A 17,685-nucleotide genomic window follows, 5' to 3' on the forward strand; every position below is an offset into this window, starting at 1 on the left:
TAAAGCCGGTTCTTGAAACTTTGTTAGCAGACTTTCTCAGAATAGTTTACATCTTATTTTCAAGAGTCTGCCAGTTCAGTTACGTAGGCATCACTGTAACACTCTCCCATGGACCAGACAAACCCACGACCACTTGCACCGCCCTGCTCTGTATACTTTCAGTATCCCCCGTTAGTCCTATTTGATACAGGTACCACACTCAACAACATTCTATAACTGGTTTTCTTTCTAGACGGATTGTACTTCCTCAGTATTCTACCAATAAACTGAAGTCTACTACCTGCTTTATCCACAACTGAGCTCACGTGATCATTCCATTTCATATCCCTACTAATTGTTACACCCAGGTAGTCATGCGAATTTGTCAATTCCAGCTGTGACTCACTTGTATTATAGAATACTAGTTTTTTGTTTTGTGAAGTGCACAAGTTTACATATCCAAACATTTAAAGCAAGTTACCAATCTTTCCACCGCTTTGTAATCTGATTAAGGTCTGACTGAATATTTATGCATCTTTTTTCAGACAGTACTTCATTATAGATAATTGTATCATCTGCAAATGGTCTGAAGTTACTACTAATTTCGTCTGCAAGGTCATTAATATTCCACGGCAATGCAGCAATTCCTCTGTTGATTGTTTGAGTGTATTATAACACAGGTTTCACTTGTGCAGCACAATTTTGAAGTTTTTTTCACACTTTTCTTCTAAGTATTTCACCTCCCTATGTAAAGCGCTTCTTAAAGTACACAAACGTAAATATTTATGTTTTATAGAAATTACATATTGCAAAGCGAACTAACCTAAAAATCCACTTTTCCCGGTAACTCAAAAGATATTTGTAGCAAGGGATGAATGACCCACCATTTATGAGGGAGACTTGAAGGTATGATGAAGCCTCTCCAAACAGAACAAAAATTCGGGTCAATGGAAGTGTCCGATTCCACCCACCTGCTTTGACCAGTGATGCAATAGTTTTGTGGAGTGTGACGTCACTACATCACAGAGTTTTCGAGTTGGTTTTGTTTATAGATGTTATGTTGCTATATTTGATGGTGCCCTCAGGTGGTGGATGTGTACCTGTATGTGCTGACTTTGATGTGTGATATTGTGTTCGAGTTTTTGTCATCTTGCTAATGTTGTTTTGAGTTTAGGCAGTTGGCGCCATAACTTGTGTTGTGGAAGTGTTTTCAGTGAGTTATCAAGTTTTTATTTATTTATTTATGTGTTTGGCGTTTTTGTTTGGTCTGATTAGTTTGGTGTTTGTGCTGAGGAAAGAAGTATAATTTTTTTTGTTAGTTATGGATATGACAATGAAGTTCACAAGTTTATCACTACGTTTAGAGATGAGTGATGATATGATGTCTGTCATATAGTTTTTACAGATTTTCAGTTTTATTGCTGAATATTTTAGGTGTGACATTTGTGGTAACAACAGGAGACTGACGAGATTTCCGATGGCTCGAACCTGGGACATTATATATGGTATGTGTGTGTGTGTGTGTGTGTGTGTGTGTGTGTGTGTGTGTGTGTGTGTGTGAGAGAGAGAGAGAGAGATCTTGCTGGAGGTTTTTGTTCGTAAGTAACTTTTGTTTTGGTTTTATTCTTTAGTACTAGTGATGTTTTGTGTGTTGTATATTTATGGAAGGTCGGTTCTGTTTTAATTGATGTAGTGAATATGGGGTATTTGGAGTTCTGAGTTGTTGATTTAGTTTCATTTTATATTTAGACTGGGATGTTATTGTGTCATTTTTATTTTTGTTCACATTTGTTGCTGTGTGTCTGTAGCGATGTCATTGTCATCATTTTGTATGTGCTGCAAGTATCCATTTCAACCATGTTGATGACGTTATGAGTCAAAGCAGATGGGTGGAATGGGGCACTTCTGTAATGCCAAAAATTCTTAGTGCTACCACAAACTACATGTATATGAACTTTTCCCAGCCATTAAAATGTAGCTTTCTTTAAAACTGTTTTTTTTCTAGGCATAGTTGTCTTATGTGAAATGATGCATTTCAGAATGGTTTCCTTTTGAAAGCAGAAATATTTCAGTTAAAAAAAAAAAAAAAAAACAAAATGCTTCTCAAAACATGAGTACTTAGAGTGACACTTTTTTTAAATAAAGAAAACGTGTGTAAAGACGAGCCAGTTCGGGACAACTTTTCAATGTAGACTTCCAAAAGCTGGCAGCTAAATTTAATTATGGTTAAGTTCTTGAAACGTTTGGAAAAGCAGTAACATGAATGTCAGCTAAGTGGAACAATAAAGAATGAGTATCTTATGACTGGGCAATAAGTTTATTTTGCACGGGCAGGACAGGTTGCCACTATGTAGACATCATTCTGTAAGCAGAGCTACTATATTCATCAAAACAACTGTTGGAATTCTTTTCTGTGGGAAAAATGTTATGGATTGCTGTTAGTCATTAAAAGCTGTCTGTTTTATGTATGTGATGTCCGATTCACTGGGAAGCAAAGTAAGCCCGGGTTGGTGGTGGTTCGAAATTGTTTGAGATGAATTATGTGTGTACTTTGAACAGGCTTCAGTAAACTAGTTGGCAGGAAATGTTTCCATTGAAGGGAACAAATAAAAGGATCTGTGTCTTTTGCTAGTCCACCACAGTTACACCTGGGTTTGCAGCTTCAGTTTTCACATACAGAAATATTTAACAAATTTTGCCTCTGTGTCTAGAGTGCCTAATGGGCCTTTTGCGTTGTAACAAACTTATGGAGTATATTTAGTGTTATGGGAGCAGTGTTCATTGCATTTATGATATGTTTCTCAGTACAAATACTTTGGACTAAAGGAGACCCTCACTGAAAAGCAGAAGCTCCAAAGTATTTACATTCTAACAGAACTCTCTGACAAATTAATTATTCTCCAACATTAATTACTGCACTTACGTATATGGTAAGTACATAGCTGTGTGTAGTGAATAGTGGCTCAAGGATATAAGGAGAATGACACCTCATTTTTGAAAATGATAATTTTTTTGGTAATTATGTGAGACACTAATTTGAAATTGCGTTAAGGGATAAAAAGGATACGGCAATTTCCATTGACAAATGTCATCCATTTTTAATGACAGTCATTAATATAATCCTTAAATTTTTTCAAACTGGCCATGTATCTGATGTAATGAATAATATTGTGAAAAGGAAAGTTGCTACTCACCATATAGCGAAGATGCTGAGGTGCAGATAGGCATAACAAAAAGACTGTCACAAATAAAGCTTTCGCCCAGTGAGGCCTTTGTCAAAATTACACCGCAGCCTCTCACATACACACACAGGTGCCAATGCAACTCACATACACATGGCTGCAGTTTGAGGCATCTGAGGCCACACTGCAAGCAGCAGCACCAGTGCACGATTTGAGTGGCGACTGGGTAGGGGTAGGAGGAGGGTGGGGAGGGGGAGGGATAGTTGGTTAGTGGTGGCAGCCAGTGGCATGCCGCTGGGGAGTGCACAGGGACAAGGTGGAAAGAGAGTAGGGCAGCTATGTGCAGTCGGGAGGTTAGACGGAGGGCAGCGGAGAGAGGGGGAGGGAGGAGGGGGGGGGGGGTAGCGGAAAAGGAGAGAAGTAAAAAACTTGGTGTGATGGAGGAATAAGGACTGTGTAGTGCTGGGCTGGGAACAGGAAGGGACTGGATGGGAGAGGACAGTGACTAATGAAGGTTGAGGCCAGGAGGTTTACAGGAAAGTAGGATATGTTGCAGGGAAAGTTCCCACCTGCGCATTTCATTAAAGCTAGTGTTGACGGGAAGGATCCGTGTGGCACAGGCTGTGAAGCAGTCATTGAAATGAAGGATGTCATGTTTGGTAGCGTGCTCAGTAACAGGGCGTTCCATTTGTTTCTTAGCCTAAGTTTGTCGGTGGCCATTCGTGCGGACAGACAGCTTGTTGGTTGTCATGCCTACGTAGAATGCAGCACAGTGATTGTAGCTTAGCTTGTATATCACATGACCGGATTCACAGGTAACCCTGTCTGTGATGGGATAGGTGATGCTTGTGACCGGACTGGAGTAGGTGATGGTGGGAGGGTGTATGGGACAGGTCTTGCATCTATGTCTATTACAAGGGTACGAGCCATGAAGTAAGAGGTTGAGGACGGGGGTTGTGCACGGATAGACGTGTATATTGTGTAGGTTTGGTGGACAGTGGAATACCACTGTTGGAGGGGTGTGGAGGATGGTGGGCAGGACATTTCTCATTTCAGGGTACGATGAGAGATAGTCGAAACCCTAGCAGAGAATGTAATTGAGTTGCTCCAGTCCTGGGTGGTACTGAGTTATGAGGAGAATACTCCTCTGTGGCCAGAAGGCAGGACTTAGTGAGGTGGTGAGAGACTGGAAAGATAAGGCACGGGAGATTTGTTTTTGTACGATGTTGGGAGGATAATTACAGTTTGTGAAGGCTTCAGGGAGACCCTCGGTGTATTTCGAGAGGGCAGCTGTCAAAGTGGAGGTATTGCTGGTGGTTAGCAGGTTTGATATGGATGAAGGTAATGATGTAGCCATCTCTTAGATGAAAGTCAGCTTCTAGAAAGGGGGCTTGCTGGGTTGAGTAGGACCAGTTGAAGCAAATGGGGGAGGAGTTGTTGAGATGCACGAGGAATGTGGTTAGAATGTCCTCACCTTCGATCCAAATCACAAAGATGTCATCAGTGAATCTGAACTGGGTGAGGGTGTTTAGGAAGGATTCCTCTAGATGGACCATGAATAGGTTGGCATAGGACGGTGCCACGCGGGTGCCCATAGCCGTACACCGAATTTGTTTGTAGGTAATGCCTTCAAATGAGAAGTAATTGTGGGTGAGGATATAGTCAGTCATGGTGACTAGGAAGGAGGTTGTCGGCTTGGAATCTGTCGAGCATTGGGAAAGGTAGTGCTCAATAGTGGTAAGGCCATGGGCGTTAGGGATGTTAGAGTAAAGGGAGGTGGCATCAATATTTACATATAACTAAATGGCAAGTGGTGCAGCAACCTGGGTTACAGCTGAGAAAATTAGACTGACTTTGAACAAGTTGTTGGTCCTTTACCACTGACACTGGGTACAAGCATGCACACATTAGAGATCTGAGTCAATATTGCTGCAGCTGCAGAGGTGCACTTTGCTGCAAGGTGATGAAAATTCATTCTGGAGCTGCAGCATGATTGTCAGGTGGTTACTCAGACTCAGACTGTACGCAAGCAGGAAGGATACCAAAAAACATCTACATTAGAATACTGACACACAGATAGATTTCATCACTTGTGTATTCATCTGGATGTTCAACCATTAATCATTCTGATTAGACAAACCATATAAAGAATGGCAAAAAGAGAAATATTTTGGATTCAACATCTTTCTAATTTTGTATGACATGTCTTATTGCTGTCACAAGGAACTAGTTCCTGCCCCGTGAAATACTATATTCTGCCTCTTCTCCCCAAAATCTCTCATTGAAATTAAAATTTAAAATTTTAAAACTGTATGTTAAGAAGCCTCCCTGTCATTCTGATGGCAATAGGTTCAAGTGGAAAATTATGGTGGTGACGACAGGCTGTTACCAGATTCCTAGACAAAAGATGCAAATTGTACTTTCTTTGTTACACTTTGAAATTAAATCATCTGCTGACCGAACAGGTTCCGCTCTGTTAACAACATTGCAGAACGATGTCTTATTTTCAGAAAATACGTATAATGGAATTACAATTAAATGAATACCGCTAGCTGCATACAGGCATTGATATAAGTCAATAGGGACAGTTGAAAATGTGTGCCTTGACCAGGACTCGAATCTGGGATCTCCTGCTTAACATGGCAGATGCTCTATCCATCTGAGCCACGGAGGACACAGAGGATAGTGCGAGTGCAGGGACTTACCTATGGCACACCTCCCATGAGACCCACATTCCCAACTTATTGTCCCGCACTATAGTCATAGTGCCCCTGCCCATTATACTCATAGCTCTCAGCTTTTTGCCGATTCCCGTAAGAGTCCGGCTTTTAACCGATTCCCGTAAGAGTTCGGGCACTGTTTGTGCATCCACACAGAAGAAGATGGTCGAATGGCTGGTGAGCCTTCACACACACACACACACACACACACACACACACACACACACACACTCACGCGCACACACACTTGTCAGTCTAATTGGGACAGTCTGGCAATACGAGGAAACACAAAACTCCATTATGTTGACAAATGTATGCAGACCAAAAGGAAAGTTGGAATACATTATCTTTACAGAAATGTGAATTAGTTTCTTGACATTTTTGATCTATACCACATATGTTTTATTCAGGACAAAGTATTACAGACACAACCTCAGCATATTCAGCAAACCTTCTCCTGAGCCCCTTGTAATTATTGCATCTTAAAATGCACCCCCATTGGACAGCACAGTACTGCGTGACTGTACATGATAACCTTTAGCATGCTAAACATTGAAGGAAGCAGTTTCACCACTGACTGTTGACTGTGCTTGCATCACTGCTTGCAGCTGTGCAATCACCAATTCTCAAACTGAGACAGACTGTGCCTCACCAGTCTGGAAATCCCTGTACATGTTGCATTTTTGCACACTATCATCCTTACTAGTTAATTTCAGTAACGTTTTTAAGCTCTCTACTGCATCAGCACAAAATTGTAAGATCAAGACAAAAGATGCTTTGGTCCTCCAGGAACCCCAACACTTTCATGCTCATGCACATGTCAGAAGAGCTGGCCATGATCTTCAACACAAAGCAAACTACAGTATCTGAACTGCAAACTTTTGTTTCGGAGACGGCAAAAGACACATTTAAATCCCACACTCCTGAGACAGTTACTAGCAATAGAAGCATACACCCAGCAGGTCATGTGTCCAGTTAATCTTTTGCACAATTTTAGTATACTCGTAGTTGTAACAAATGCTGCATTAGTATGATGTACTTCTGAAGCATTACCAAGAAATTGAGTTTCAGAGTTGTATGATCCTGTGGAACACCATTTGAGAGTGGCAGTTGCCAAGCAGTGGCATAAAGTAGTAAACTATTAGTCATAATCTGTTTCTAAAATTGGTTGTCCTTAGCATTACATGTACTTTAAAACTAATATTTGTTGCAAAAATCATTCAGCCAAACTTAAACTGTGACCTAAACCAGTCTAATACCAGAATACAATAAAAATACTGCTTAAGTCACCGTAGAACAGCATTATATTCGGAAAAATTTAACTTCATGCTGGGCTGAAGCCAAAGAAATACCTGCCTAGAAATCTCCCAGCCCTTGCTCTCAATAAAATACACAGTAGTGGTAGTAGGTGATGTACAAGTAAACTAACAATTAATAAAAACAAAAAATTTAACACTACACACACACACACACACACACGCACAGGGTGGTCCTTTGATCGTGACCAGGCCAAATATCTCACGAAATAAGCGTCAAACGAAAAAACTACAAAGAACAAAACTTCTCCAGCTTGAAGGGGGGAAACCAGATGGCACTATGGTTGGCCCGCTACATGGTGCTACTATAGGTCAAACGTATATCAGTTGCGTTTTTTAAAATAAGAACCCCCATTTTTATTACATATCCATGTAGTACCTAAAGAAATATGAACGATTTTGTTGGACCACTTTTTTCGCTTTGTGATAGATGGCGCTGTAATAGTCACAGACATATGGCTCACAATTTTACACAAACAGTTGGTAACAGGTAGGTTTTTTAAATTAAAATACAGAACGTAGGTACGTTTGAACATTTTATTCCGGTTGTTCCAATGTGATACATGTACCTGTGTGAACTTATAATTTCTGAGAACGCATGCTGTTACAGTGTGATTACCTGTAAATACCACATTAATGCAATAAATGCTCTAAATGATGTCCGTCAACCTCAATGCATTTGGCAATACGTGTAACGACATTCCTCTCAACAGCGAGTAGTTCGCCTTCTGTAATGTTCACACATGCAATGACAATGCGCTGACGCATGTTGTCAGGCATTGTCGGTAGATCACGCTAGCAAATATCCTTCGACTTTCCCTACACAAAGAAGTCCGGCGACGTCAGATCCGGTGAACGTGCGGGCCATGGTATGGTGCTTCGACTACCAATCCACCTGTCATGAAATATGCTATTCAATACCGCTTCAACAGCACGCGAGCTATGTGCCGGGCATCCATCATGTTGGAAGTACATCGCCATTCTGTAATGCAGTGAAACATCTTGTAGTAACATCGGTAGAACATTACGTAGGAAATCAGCATACATTGCACCATTTAGATTGCCATCGATAAAATGGGGGCCAATTATCCTCTCTCCCATAATGCCGCACCATACATTAACCCGCCAAAGTTGCTGATGTTCCACTTGTCGCAGCCATCGTGGATTTTCCGTTGCCCAATAGTGGATATTATGCTGGTTTACGTTACCACTGTTGGTGAATGACGCTTCGTCGCTAAATAGGACGTGTGCAAAAAATTTGTCATCGTCCCGTAATTTCTCTTGTCCCCAGCAGCAGAACTGTACACGACGTTCAAAGTCGTCGCCATGCAATTCCTGGTGCATAGAAATGTGGTACGGGTGCAATCAATGTTGATGTAGCATTTTCAACACCGACATTTTTCAGATTCCCGATTCTCACGCAATTTGTCTGCTACTGATGTGCGGATTAGCCGCGACAGCAACACCTACTTGGGCATCATCATTTGTTGCAGGTCGTGGTTGACGTTTCACATGTGGCTGAACACTTCCTGTTTCATTAAATAACGTAACTATCCAGCGAACGGTCCAGACACTTGGATATACCCGGGGTCCGGACACTTGGATGATGTTGTCCGGGATACCGGGCATTTTGATCACAATAGCCATACATCAACACGATATCGACCTTTTCCGCAGTTATTAAACGGTCAATTTTAACACGGGTAATGTATCACGAAGCAAATACCGCCTGCATTGGCAGAATGTTATGTGATACCACGTACTTATACGATTGTTATTATTACAGCGCCATCTATCAAAAAGCGAAAAAAGTGGTCCAACTAAAACATTCATATTTCTTTACATACTATACAAATATGTAATAAAAACACAGTTGATATCCGTTTGACCTACGGCAGCACCATCTAGCGGGCCAACCGTAGCGCCATCTGGATTCCCCCCCTTCAAGCTGGACAAGTTTTGTTCTTTGTAGTTTTTTCGTATTGTGCTTATTTTGTGAGATATTTGGCCCGGTCACTATTAATTGACCACCCTGTATTTTGCTTGGCAATGGAAAACCTAAACTGACATTTGGTGGGAGAGACTGAATATATTAGTGTGTGTAACTTGACTAAATGTTAAAGCAGGCATGAACAGTTTGCACTGATGCATTTAAACATAGGTATGAAAGGCACACTGTGGCTGAACTTAAAATTAGTGAACACAACAGACACCAGCATTATAAGAACAGCATCAAATGAGCAAGATTATCACTAACATTAATTCAAATGAATACATCCATTTTTATGTTGGTGATCTATTATGTATGGGGGCTTTAAAAAAACTTTATTATAATGTGCTCAAAATCCTAAACACTATTTTTATTTTCAATTCAAAATTACTAACAATTTATTGTCTTTTTCTGTAGTGCTACAGCCCTTGGTAGGCCTTGGCTCTACCTACTATTTCCCCCCATGCTTCTCAGGTTTTTGCAGCTCTTTTCCATCTCTGAAATCTGATACTGGAGAGATCCATTATTACATTATCAATCCACTTCTTCTAACTCTCGCCTTTTTGTATAGTAGCATATATCACCCCTTTTACCATTTTCTTTTCTATTCTACCTTCCGACATTCTCTCCACATGTCTTAGCCATTGTACTCATTGTGATTTGACAAATTTGACTATAACTCTTTCTTGTATTAATGGATGTAGCTTGGTGGTATAGTGTATCCTGGAGCATTCTTCATCCTTTATTGGCCCATAAATTCTGCGCAGTGCTTTTTGTTCAAAGATTCTCAAAGCATTTTTGTCATCTGTGAGCATCCATACCTCTGACCCACACATGCCAATTGGACGAATGAAGAAGTTACATACTAAGAGTTTCATTCATCTTGGAACAATGCTACTGCCGGCTATTTGTAGATGTGCAAAGCGATCTCTGTTTAGAGCTTCTATCCTTTCCATCGCTCTTATAATTTGCTATTAATTTTTCCAGGTAACTAGAAGAGGGCACTCATTTGAAACATTTCCCATTTACATTTAGATCCTTAGGAGTTCCTCAAGTCTCAGTTCTGCTTCCACTGTCAAGTATGTTTATATAGTTGTGTTGTCATTTCTTCCTATTATTCCAGTGTCCTCAGGATAGGCACAATCTGGCGAGTTACTTGCTATGTTGTGTAGGGCTATAATGAATAAGACGTAGGAGAGACCATCACCCTGCTCCACTCCTTTATTAAAGGTGAAGTTTTCACTTGTCCTACCAGGTATCTTTACTTTTTCTCGTGTCTCCATCATTGTCATTCTGGTAATGTTTATTAGTTTAGCAGATGCAGGTACCAACTTCTCTCAGCACTCCTTATAATTCTTGACGATTTATGCTGTTAAAAAGACTTGCTTGAAATAAATGAAGTGCAGATCTATATTATACTTTTAGAATTTTCCCATCACTTGTTCCTCTGTCTGCTTGAAAACCACACGAATGTTCTTCAGGTATGCCTTCAGTGTATATCTGCATACTTTCATTTAATATTCTTGTAAAAATTGTATAAGCCATGCTTAGTAATGCTGTAGGCCTACCTCTACAGTTTTCGCCACTGTTGTATCTCCTTTCTTGTAAATGATGATTATTAGCCTAGTTTTCCAGCCATATGCAGTTCATTTATTGCAGCATTTCCACCACTTTTTACTAATTCAGAGGTTATGCCACCTTCACTGGGGGCCAATTATTTACTGAAGTTATTTGGGACCATACACTTTTGTAAACACTTTGTTTATTGTTGTTCTGATGGACATTTTACATGACAAACAGAAGAATGCTGAAGATTAGATGGGTAGATCACATAACTGATTAGGAGGCATTGAATAGAATTGGGGAGAAGAGGAGTTTGTGGCACAACTTGACAAGAAGAAGGGATCAGTTGGTAGGACATGTTCTGAGGCATCAAGGTATCACCAATTTAGCATTGGAGGGTAAAAACTGTAGAGGGAGGCCAAGACATGAATACACTAAACAGATTCAGAAGGATGTAGGCTGCAGTACATACTGGTAGATGAAGAAGCTTGCACAGGATAGAGTAGCATGGAGAGCTGCATCAAACCAGTCTCAGGACTGAAGACCACAACAACAAACATTGGTTGGTTTGAGAATGGGCATAACCCAAAACTGGTCACCAACTAAATAAACATACATTTTAGTCGCAACTCTGGCTCTGTCTTTTTGCATCACAGATATTTTTCTATTCGATATATTTAAATTTATGGACTGTTTAAAGATAAACATAACAATTCAGAATTATTTGTGAGGAAATGACTTTTGTTAGGTGTACTATAACATACATTAAAGAATTTCATGTTTCCCTCTCTCAGGTTAAACCTCTCTGTGTAAACTTTAGCAACCCTCCCTCCCCTCCCCAGCCTTCGCCTCCCCCCACCCAGTCCCCTGTCAGATACAAATGAAAGATACAGATGTATCAATATATGAAACATCGTCAACTTCTGGTATGGGCACCTCTGGTGGGGCAGCTGCTAGTATCACATGTCCATCGTGTGGAACTCCATTGTGTGCCAGTACAAGGCTATCAGGTGGCTGGCTTGTTCTGTTTCTCCTTCACTAGCTGCTATTACCTGACTCTATCTCCACAAGATGAACTGTGACCACTGCTGCTGTTTACCTGGTCTGGTTTGGATGCGTGTTCGGATAGTGACTACCGTGCCTTCCAAGTACTGCATTACAGTCTGTTACTTGCACTTCACTCGCTGATATAAAACTTTTGTACAGTGCTTTTAATTGAAAAGCATGTGGTTTCCACCACGTAAGCCTTGTTTGTAACTGTTCTTAATACTATAATTGCAACACACACACACACACACACACACAATAAAGTGGTTGCGCTTGGACTTTTATTGGCTTCAATTGGAAATTATTATTGTTTGATTTTGTCAACCACTGGACAATTCAGTCTGTGGTTACAGAATGCTAATTTTGTCTTCAGTAAAGATGTGTTAGACCTAATTTGATAGTTACAATACACACTCCACAGGACACAGCAAAGAATTTTATAATGGATTAAAAAGAGGAAAAATTGTCAGTCTGGAACTAGGTTTGTTGAAAAGAATATTACATGTGATACTTGTGCAAACGTGCTATTATTCGGTTACTAAATTTTAAAAAGATGACAGCACTATATTTGTTGAATGATGTTATAAACTTTTAGTTATTAAGATTAATTAAAATTTTTGACACTGTGATGTGTTCCAGTTATAATACTTAAATTAACAGCTCTTCTGAACCTCAAGTCCAAGGTTTTGTATAATGTATCGAGGTAGTAAAATTCTGGTCGTGTCTGACAGCCTGTTCCTTTCTGGCGCGTGCCGCATACTTACTGTTGACCCTGGCCGCTTCATTGCTGACATCGACCAGCTGCTCGAACAGGTCACGCACTTTCATGCCGGTCTTGTCGTGGTATTCCTTCCAGACGTACTGCAGTTCATCCCAGTCCCTGCTGCGTGCCATGATCAGGGTCAGATCTGGGTCAAAACAGAGAGAGAATTCCACATTATGTAGCTGACTAATGTCATACAGACGCACTGGCCAGAATCCGTGTTTAATTACAAATAATTTGATACAGGGTACACACCAGTCAAAAGATAACCAGTTTCAATCTGTAAGACCACCTTCAGGTCAGTTTTTCACATTTGAAAATGGTTGTACAGTTTTCTTATGACTGAAGTGTGATTGTGATGACAATATAACTGTTGTTCAACATCACTATGTAACCAATATATGCTCGAAAATAACAAAAAAATAAATAAAAATATTTCAATATATAACACTAGTCAATAGAACTTTTTTGTCACTGATTACTTCCTACCTAGCGAAAAATAGAAAGGATGCTCCAACAGTTCACATCTCTGAAGATAACACTAGCAGAGAAGCTTAATTCTTTTAATCATGTATTATTATTATTATTATTATTATTATTAGTAGTAGTAGTAGTAGTAGTAGTAGTACTGTTACTATTAAAGGAAAATAAGTAATGTAAAAGCTCAGTGATGGTGAGGTAACATAATACAATTTCACAAACCTGGGTCCAGGCGAAGATTGCAGAGGAATGCGTCTTTGTACGCACAAATGGTCGCTGTTTCGTACACTGCCAACATCTCCCTGATGATTCGGTTGTACTGCATGACAAAAAAGTATAAATTCGTTAGTGGAATATGTCAAGTGACTTGTAAAACCAATATGTGAGTCAGAGCAATACGTACCATTCCACTCATGAGAATGAAAGCCACTAAGGTATGTGGACAGCAGGTGATGTGATGTTTCATGCTGCACGGGTGAAACTGATGATTTTGGGTTTGGAGTCGAGTTGCTATTTTCTACCCGTAATATTTCAACTACTTCTCGTTTTCTTCCTCAGCTGTCTAGTGCGAGGTCGCTGCTCACCGTTTGGATTCCAACCAAACTGAACGAGATGAACTACTCTATTGTAGCAATTAACATATTTATCAGTGAAGGATACTTTCTTGCAACATTTTTCTCACTTTAAACATTTTTTGTCTTAAATTTCTGTGAGGGTCCTTTATTCTTTGACAGCAGTGGGAGACGGCATCTAAAGTAACAAACGGTTCACACTTTGGTTGGAGACCTAACAGTGAGGAACGAACTCGGTGCTTGACACATGAAGAAGACTAGTAGTCACTGAAATACCATCTAAAGAAAATGACAGCTCAGTGCTCTACGATCAACTTTGTCTGCTGAGAATGGTGGATGCTGATAATTTGAGTTTGTCAAAGTTAAATGAATATTACTGAAGTTCCAAAAGACAATGGGATACTGGACACTCAAGCCTCACCTAAAAATGAAAAAAACTGGAGGTGAACCTGACGTGTAACGTGCCATTCATAAAATGAGATGTTCCACATGCTCGATATTCATTGGCCAATGAAAGATGTTTGTGGGTTAAGGTAGGTAGTAAGTAGGAAGCACCGCACTTTTCGGAGGCTTTTTGATGGTTTGTGCAGATCGGATTTGTATTTGTACCGTGCAGTTGGTGAAGCAGGCCATGGACTGGTGCCTGTACCTGCTGGGTGGAGTCGTTTTCTCCGTGGGAGGGCTGCAAGGGAAAGGCACGAAGTGCACGTGACCTCCACGACAACAAAGAAATCGTTACAGCATTGACGTTCAGATTTTATTGTGTGTGTTATTCCACTGGAACAAGGAAAATCACTTTCAGTATCTTCAACACAACGGATTGAAATCTGTGGGTGTGAAGCACTGTCACTGGGGTACTGAACAGCAGGATCCTTGGCAACACTGATATTATACAGCAACCACAAGAAAAAGTAAGAGAAGCAAGAACCCTAGCAAGATATGAAAGTTGCGGATTGACTACTGGACTGTTTCGTGGCCTATGCCTAACACCCCCATTAGGGAAATAGGAAAGCTTGGCATACTGCAAGTGGCAGAGTGGGATGTTGGCAGGTGCAGATTCAAATTCTTCAGTCAACTTTTGGAGAAGAGAGTAGCACTAAAAATGAGAATCTGAAAACTGTCGTGAAACTCTGGAGAATTACAAGCTGCTTGATACAAATAATGATTTCTGGAATGGAAGCAGAAATGGCTCATCTACTCACTCATGTAGTCATAACCTGCTGACCTGTGTTCATAGTGCCAGTAAAATACTGGTAATGCTGAGCACACAGTTCAATTTTATATGTTTTAACTTATGGCACTGTCAAAGCTGTGAGAGCTTGTAGCTATTATGAGCCTTAAATAAATTACATGACACATGTTGTTCTCAAATATTTGGATGAATGCTTTTTAAAAGCTATATTACTCGGAATTGCAATTTATTGTAAACTACACCTACTGATCAAAGGTATGTGGACATTAAAATGGTGTGCATTCACCCTCTGTCTTCGTGACAGTGTGAGCTTAGCTGGGGACACTTCTAATGAGATGTCTGAATGTCTGTGTCAGGAATGGCAGCCCATTCTCCCTGAAGAACCAAAACCACAGAAAGTAGTGATGTTGGGCACTAGGTGGACCAGTCCATTTCAGGTTGATGTTTTCCACAAACTATTGCCTTACAGATGGTGCTTTATGACAGGGTGCATTGTCATTCTCATACAATCACCATCTCTGAACTGTTCCTCTGCTGTATGCTGTACACACACTGCCACAAAGTGTGTACTTGTCCTTCCACTTTTAGTCTTTCTTAAGCACAATAAGAGGACCAGACCCTAACCGTGAAAGACAGCACCAAAGTGATGCATGTGATGGTAGCTAACATTCTCTAGGCATTTGGAAAATAAGAGCCCTTCCATCATGTTGCCCCAGAGTATACAGGGTGGTCCAAAAAAACGCTGACAAGATTTAGGGTCAGGTTCCTTACACCAAAACAAGAAAAAGAATTGTCTAGTAAACAAGGGCTCTAAAATGTTTACCTTAAGAGCTGTGAGAACTTGTTCATCTATGATACTGTGAAATGCATCTCTTGCACATCAACCTCTTAATGTTCTGCATTTGGGAAGGAGGTAGTATGGATCAACACAAGAAAAAAGTCTAGTAAACATGAACTCTAAAACGCATACATTAAGAGCTATGAGCACTTTGTCAGTAGAAGGGATGTGTTTCACATTAGCAAATAAGAACAAGTGCTCATAACACTTAAACAGTACATTCTAGACACTGCCTGTCGGTCATTTTTTTCTCGGTTTGGTCTCTGCTACCTCCCGAAATATAGAAAGCCAAGTCCTCGCTGTACGAAATATAGAAAGCCAAGTCCTCGCTGTAGAAGAGATCTGTTTCGTACTATCGAAGATGAACAAGTGCACATAGCTCTTAAGGTGTGCATTTTAGAGCCCACATTTACTAGACTTTTTGTTGTTGTTTTGACATAAGGAACCTGTTCCTAAAGCTTATTGGTATATTTCTGTGACACCCTCTTCAGTCATCACCTGTTCAGTGGTGACAATTGCTGCCCCATAACATTAACTACAGCGACTACAGAAATGTGTAGCTTAAGAAGTGCTGCTCGGCCACCGTACCCCATTCCTTTAAGCTCTCTACACACGCAACTGCGCCAGCTCACCCTGTCGAGGAGCTCCGGGGGCAGCGCGGACGGCCCCATCACAGACAGGAGGCGCACCGTGCGCGCCAGCCGGGGGTTCCCCTGCACCTGCTCGGGCCGCACCTGGCGCACGATCTGCCACAGCGCCCTCTGGAAGCGGGCGTACTCCTCCTGCGACTGCAGCTGCAACACCGAGGCGGCAAGACACCTGCCGTCAAATGTCGTGCAGCAGAAAACATCAGAGAACTACTATAAAGAACACGAAAACAATATGTTAAGGAGGAGGGGAAAAGGCTTCTAAAGAGATGTCCACAGAGTGGAGTTCATTTTCAGATTAAAATAACTTTGTGACTGACGTATTCCAATGGGGGAGGGGGGGGAGGGGGGGCAATGGGGTCAGTGTTGCCAGTGTGAATCCAGAAGCCAGCTGCACTTGAGAAAGCTCAAGTGATGCTCAGGAAACAACTGAGATTGGCTGGCAGCTGATCCCTACCACACATCTTGATGAAACATCAATTGCAAAGTTGTTTTAATCAGAGTGTAGAAGGAAAATCGACAGACTAGTTCCGACAAGCAGATGAGTGGCACGAGGATGCAATTTATCTCCTACTCTGTTTAATAGCACAAGCATTATAATACTCTAATCAGGGTGCAATAATACTGTACAAACATCTTACACGTAGTATCTACAAAGTAGTCTCAATGATAATTTGAGAGGGGAAAAACATAATGAACTATTCAGAAAAGGTTGGGCTACTAACAATGAAATATTATTATGCACTTACTAGAAGAAGTTAAGGAATTGTGCTAACTGTAGTCGAGACGGTGTAAGTAGATCCCCGACAGCTCGTAGTGCCGATACCAGCTTTCAACTGCGAACCACTGCAGGTGAAAACATTATCTTCCTACAGAGCTGTTACAGCACTGAGGTGTTGCCACAGAGACATTTACAACATTGTGTTACGATACCGGTTGAGTTAGGCACAAGGAGCTGCTGTGTCCGGCCGATTGCAACTGCCAGGGATCAACTTACACTGACTCAACTACAGGCAGCAAAATAACTGAGCAAGGAGGACAAAAAAAAAGCAGACTAGCACTGGTAGAAAAGGCATTCCTGGCTGAGAGAAGTCTGCTCACATCAAACACAGGCCTTACAGTGAGGAAGAAGTTCTGAAGATGTGTGTTAGGAGCACAGCACTGTATGGTAATGAAACATGGACTATGGGAAAATTGGAACAGAAGGGAATTGAAACATTTGAGATGTAATTCTACAGACAACTGCTGAAAATTATGTGGACTGATAAGCTAAGGATTAAGGAGCATCTCCACAGAAGTGCCAAGGAAAGGAATATGTGGAAAACTCTGACAAAAAGAAGGGACATGATGGTAGGGCATCTGTTAAGACAATGGAAAATAACTTCCATGGTACCAG

At 40.9% G+C, this 17,685-nt stretch overlaps 1 protein-coding gene across 2 annotated transcripts in view; it reads right to left on the reverse strand.

Moving 5' to 3' along the window:
• The window catches only part of LOC124552497 (angiotensin-converting enzyme-like), a 227,308-nt gene that overhangs the window by 51,170 nt on the left and 158,453 nt on the right, over positions 1-17,685 (reverse strand). For both annotated transcript variants that reach the window (XM_047126780.1, XM_047126781.1), the window contains exons 4-6: positions 16,275-16,436; positions 13,263-13,359; positions 12,562-12,705 (exon numbers count right to left, since the gene is read on the reverse strand). In XM_047126780.1, the coding sequence (XP_046982736.1) occupies positions 12,562-12,705; positions 13,263-13,359; positions 16,275-16,436 (403 nt within the window). The remainder of the gene's footprint in view (positions 1-12,561; positions 12,706-13,262; positions 13,360-16,274; positions 16,437-17,685) is intronic.

Source organism: Schistocerca americana, chromosome 10 (genome assembly GCF_021461395.2).
Source record: "Schistocerca americana isolate TAMUIC-IGC-003095 chromosome 10, iqSchAmer2.1, whole genome shotgun sequence".
In the NCBI taxonomy this organism is placed as follows: Eukaryota; Metazoa; Arthropoda; class Insecta; order Orthoptera; family Acrididae; genus Schistocerca; species Schistocerca americana.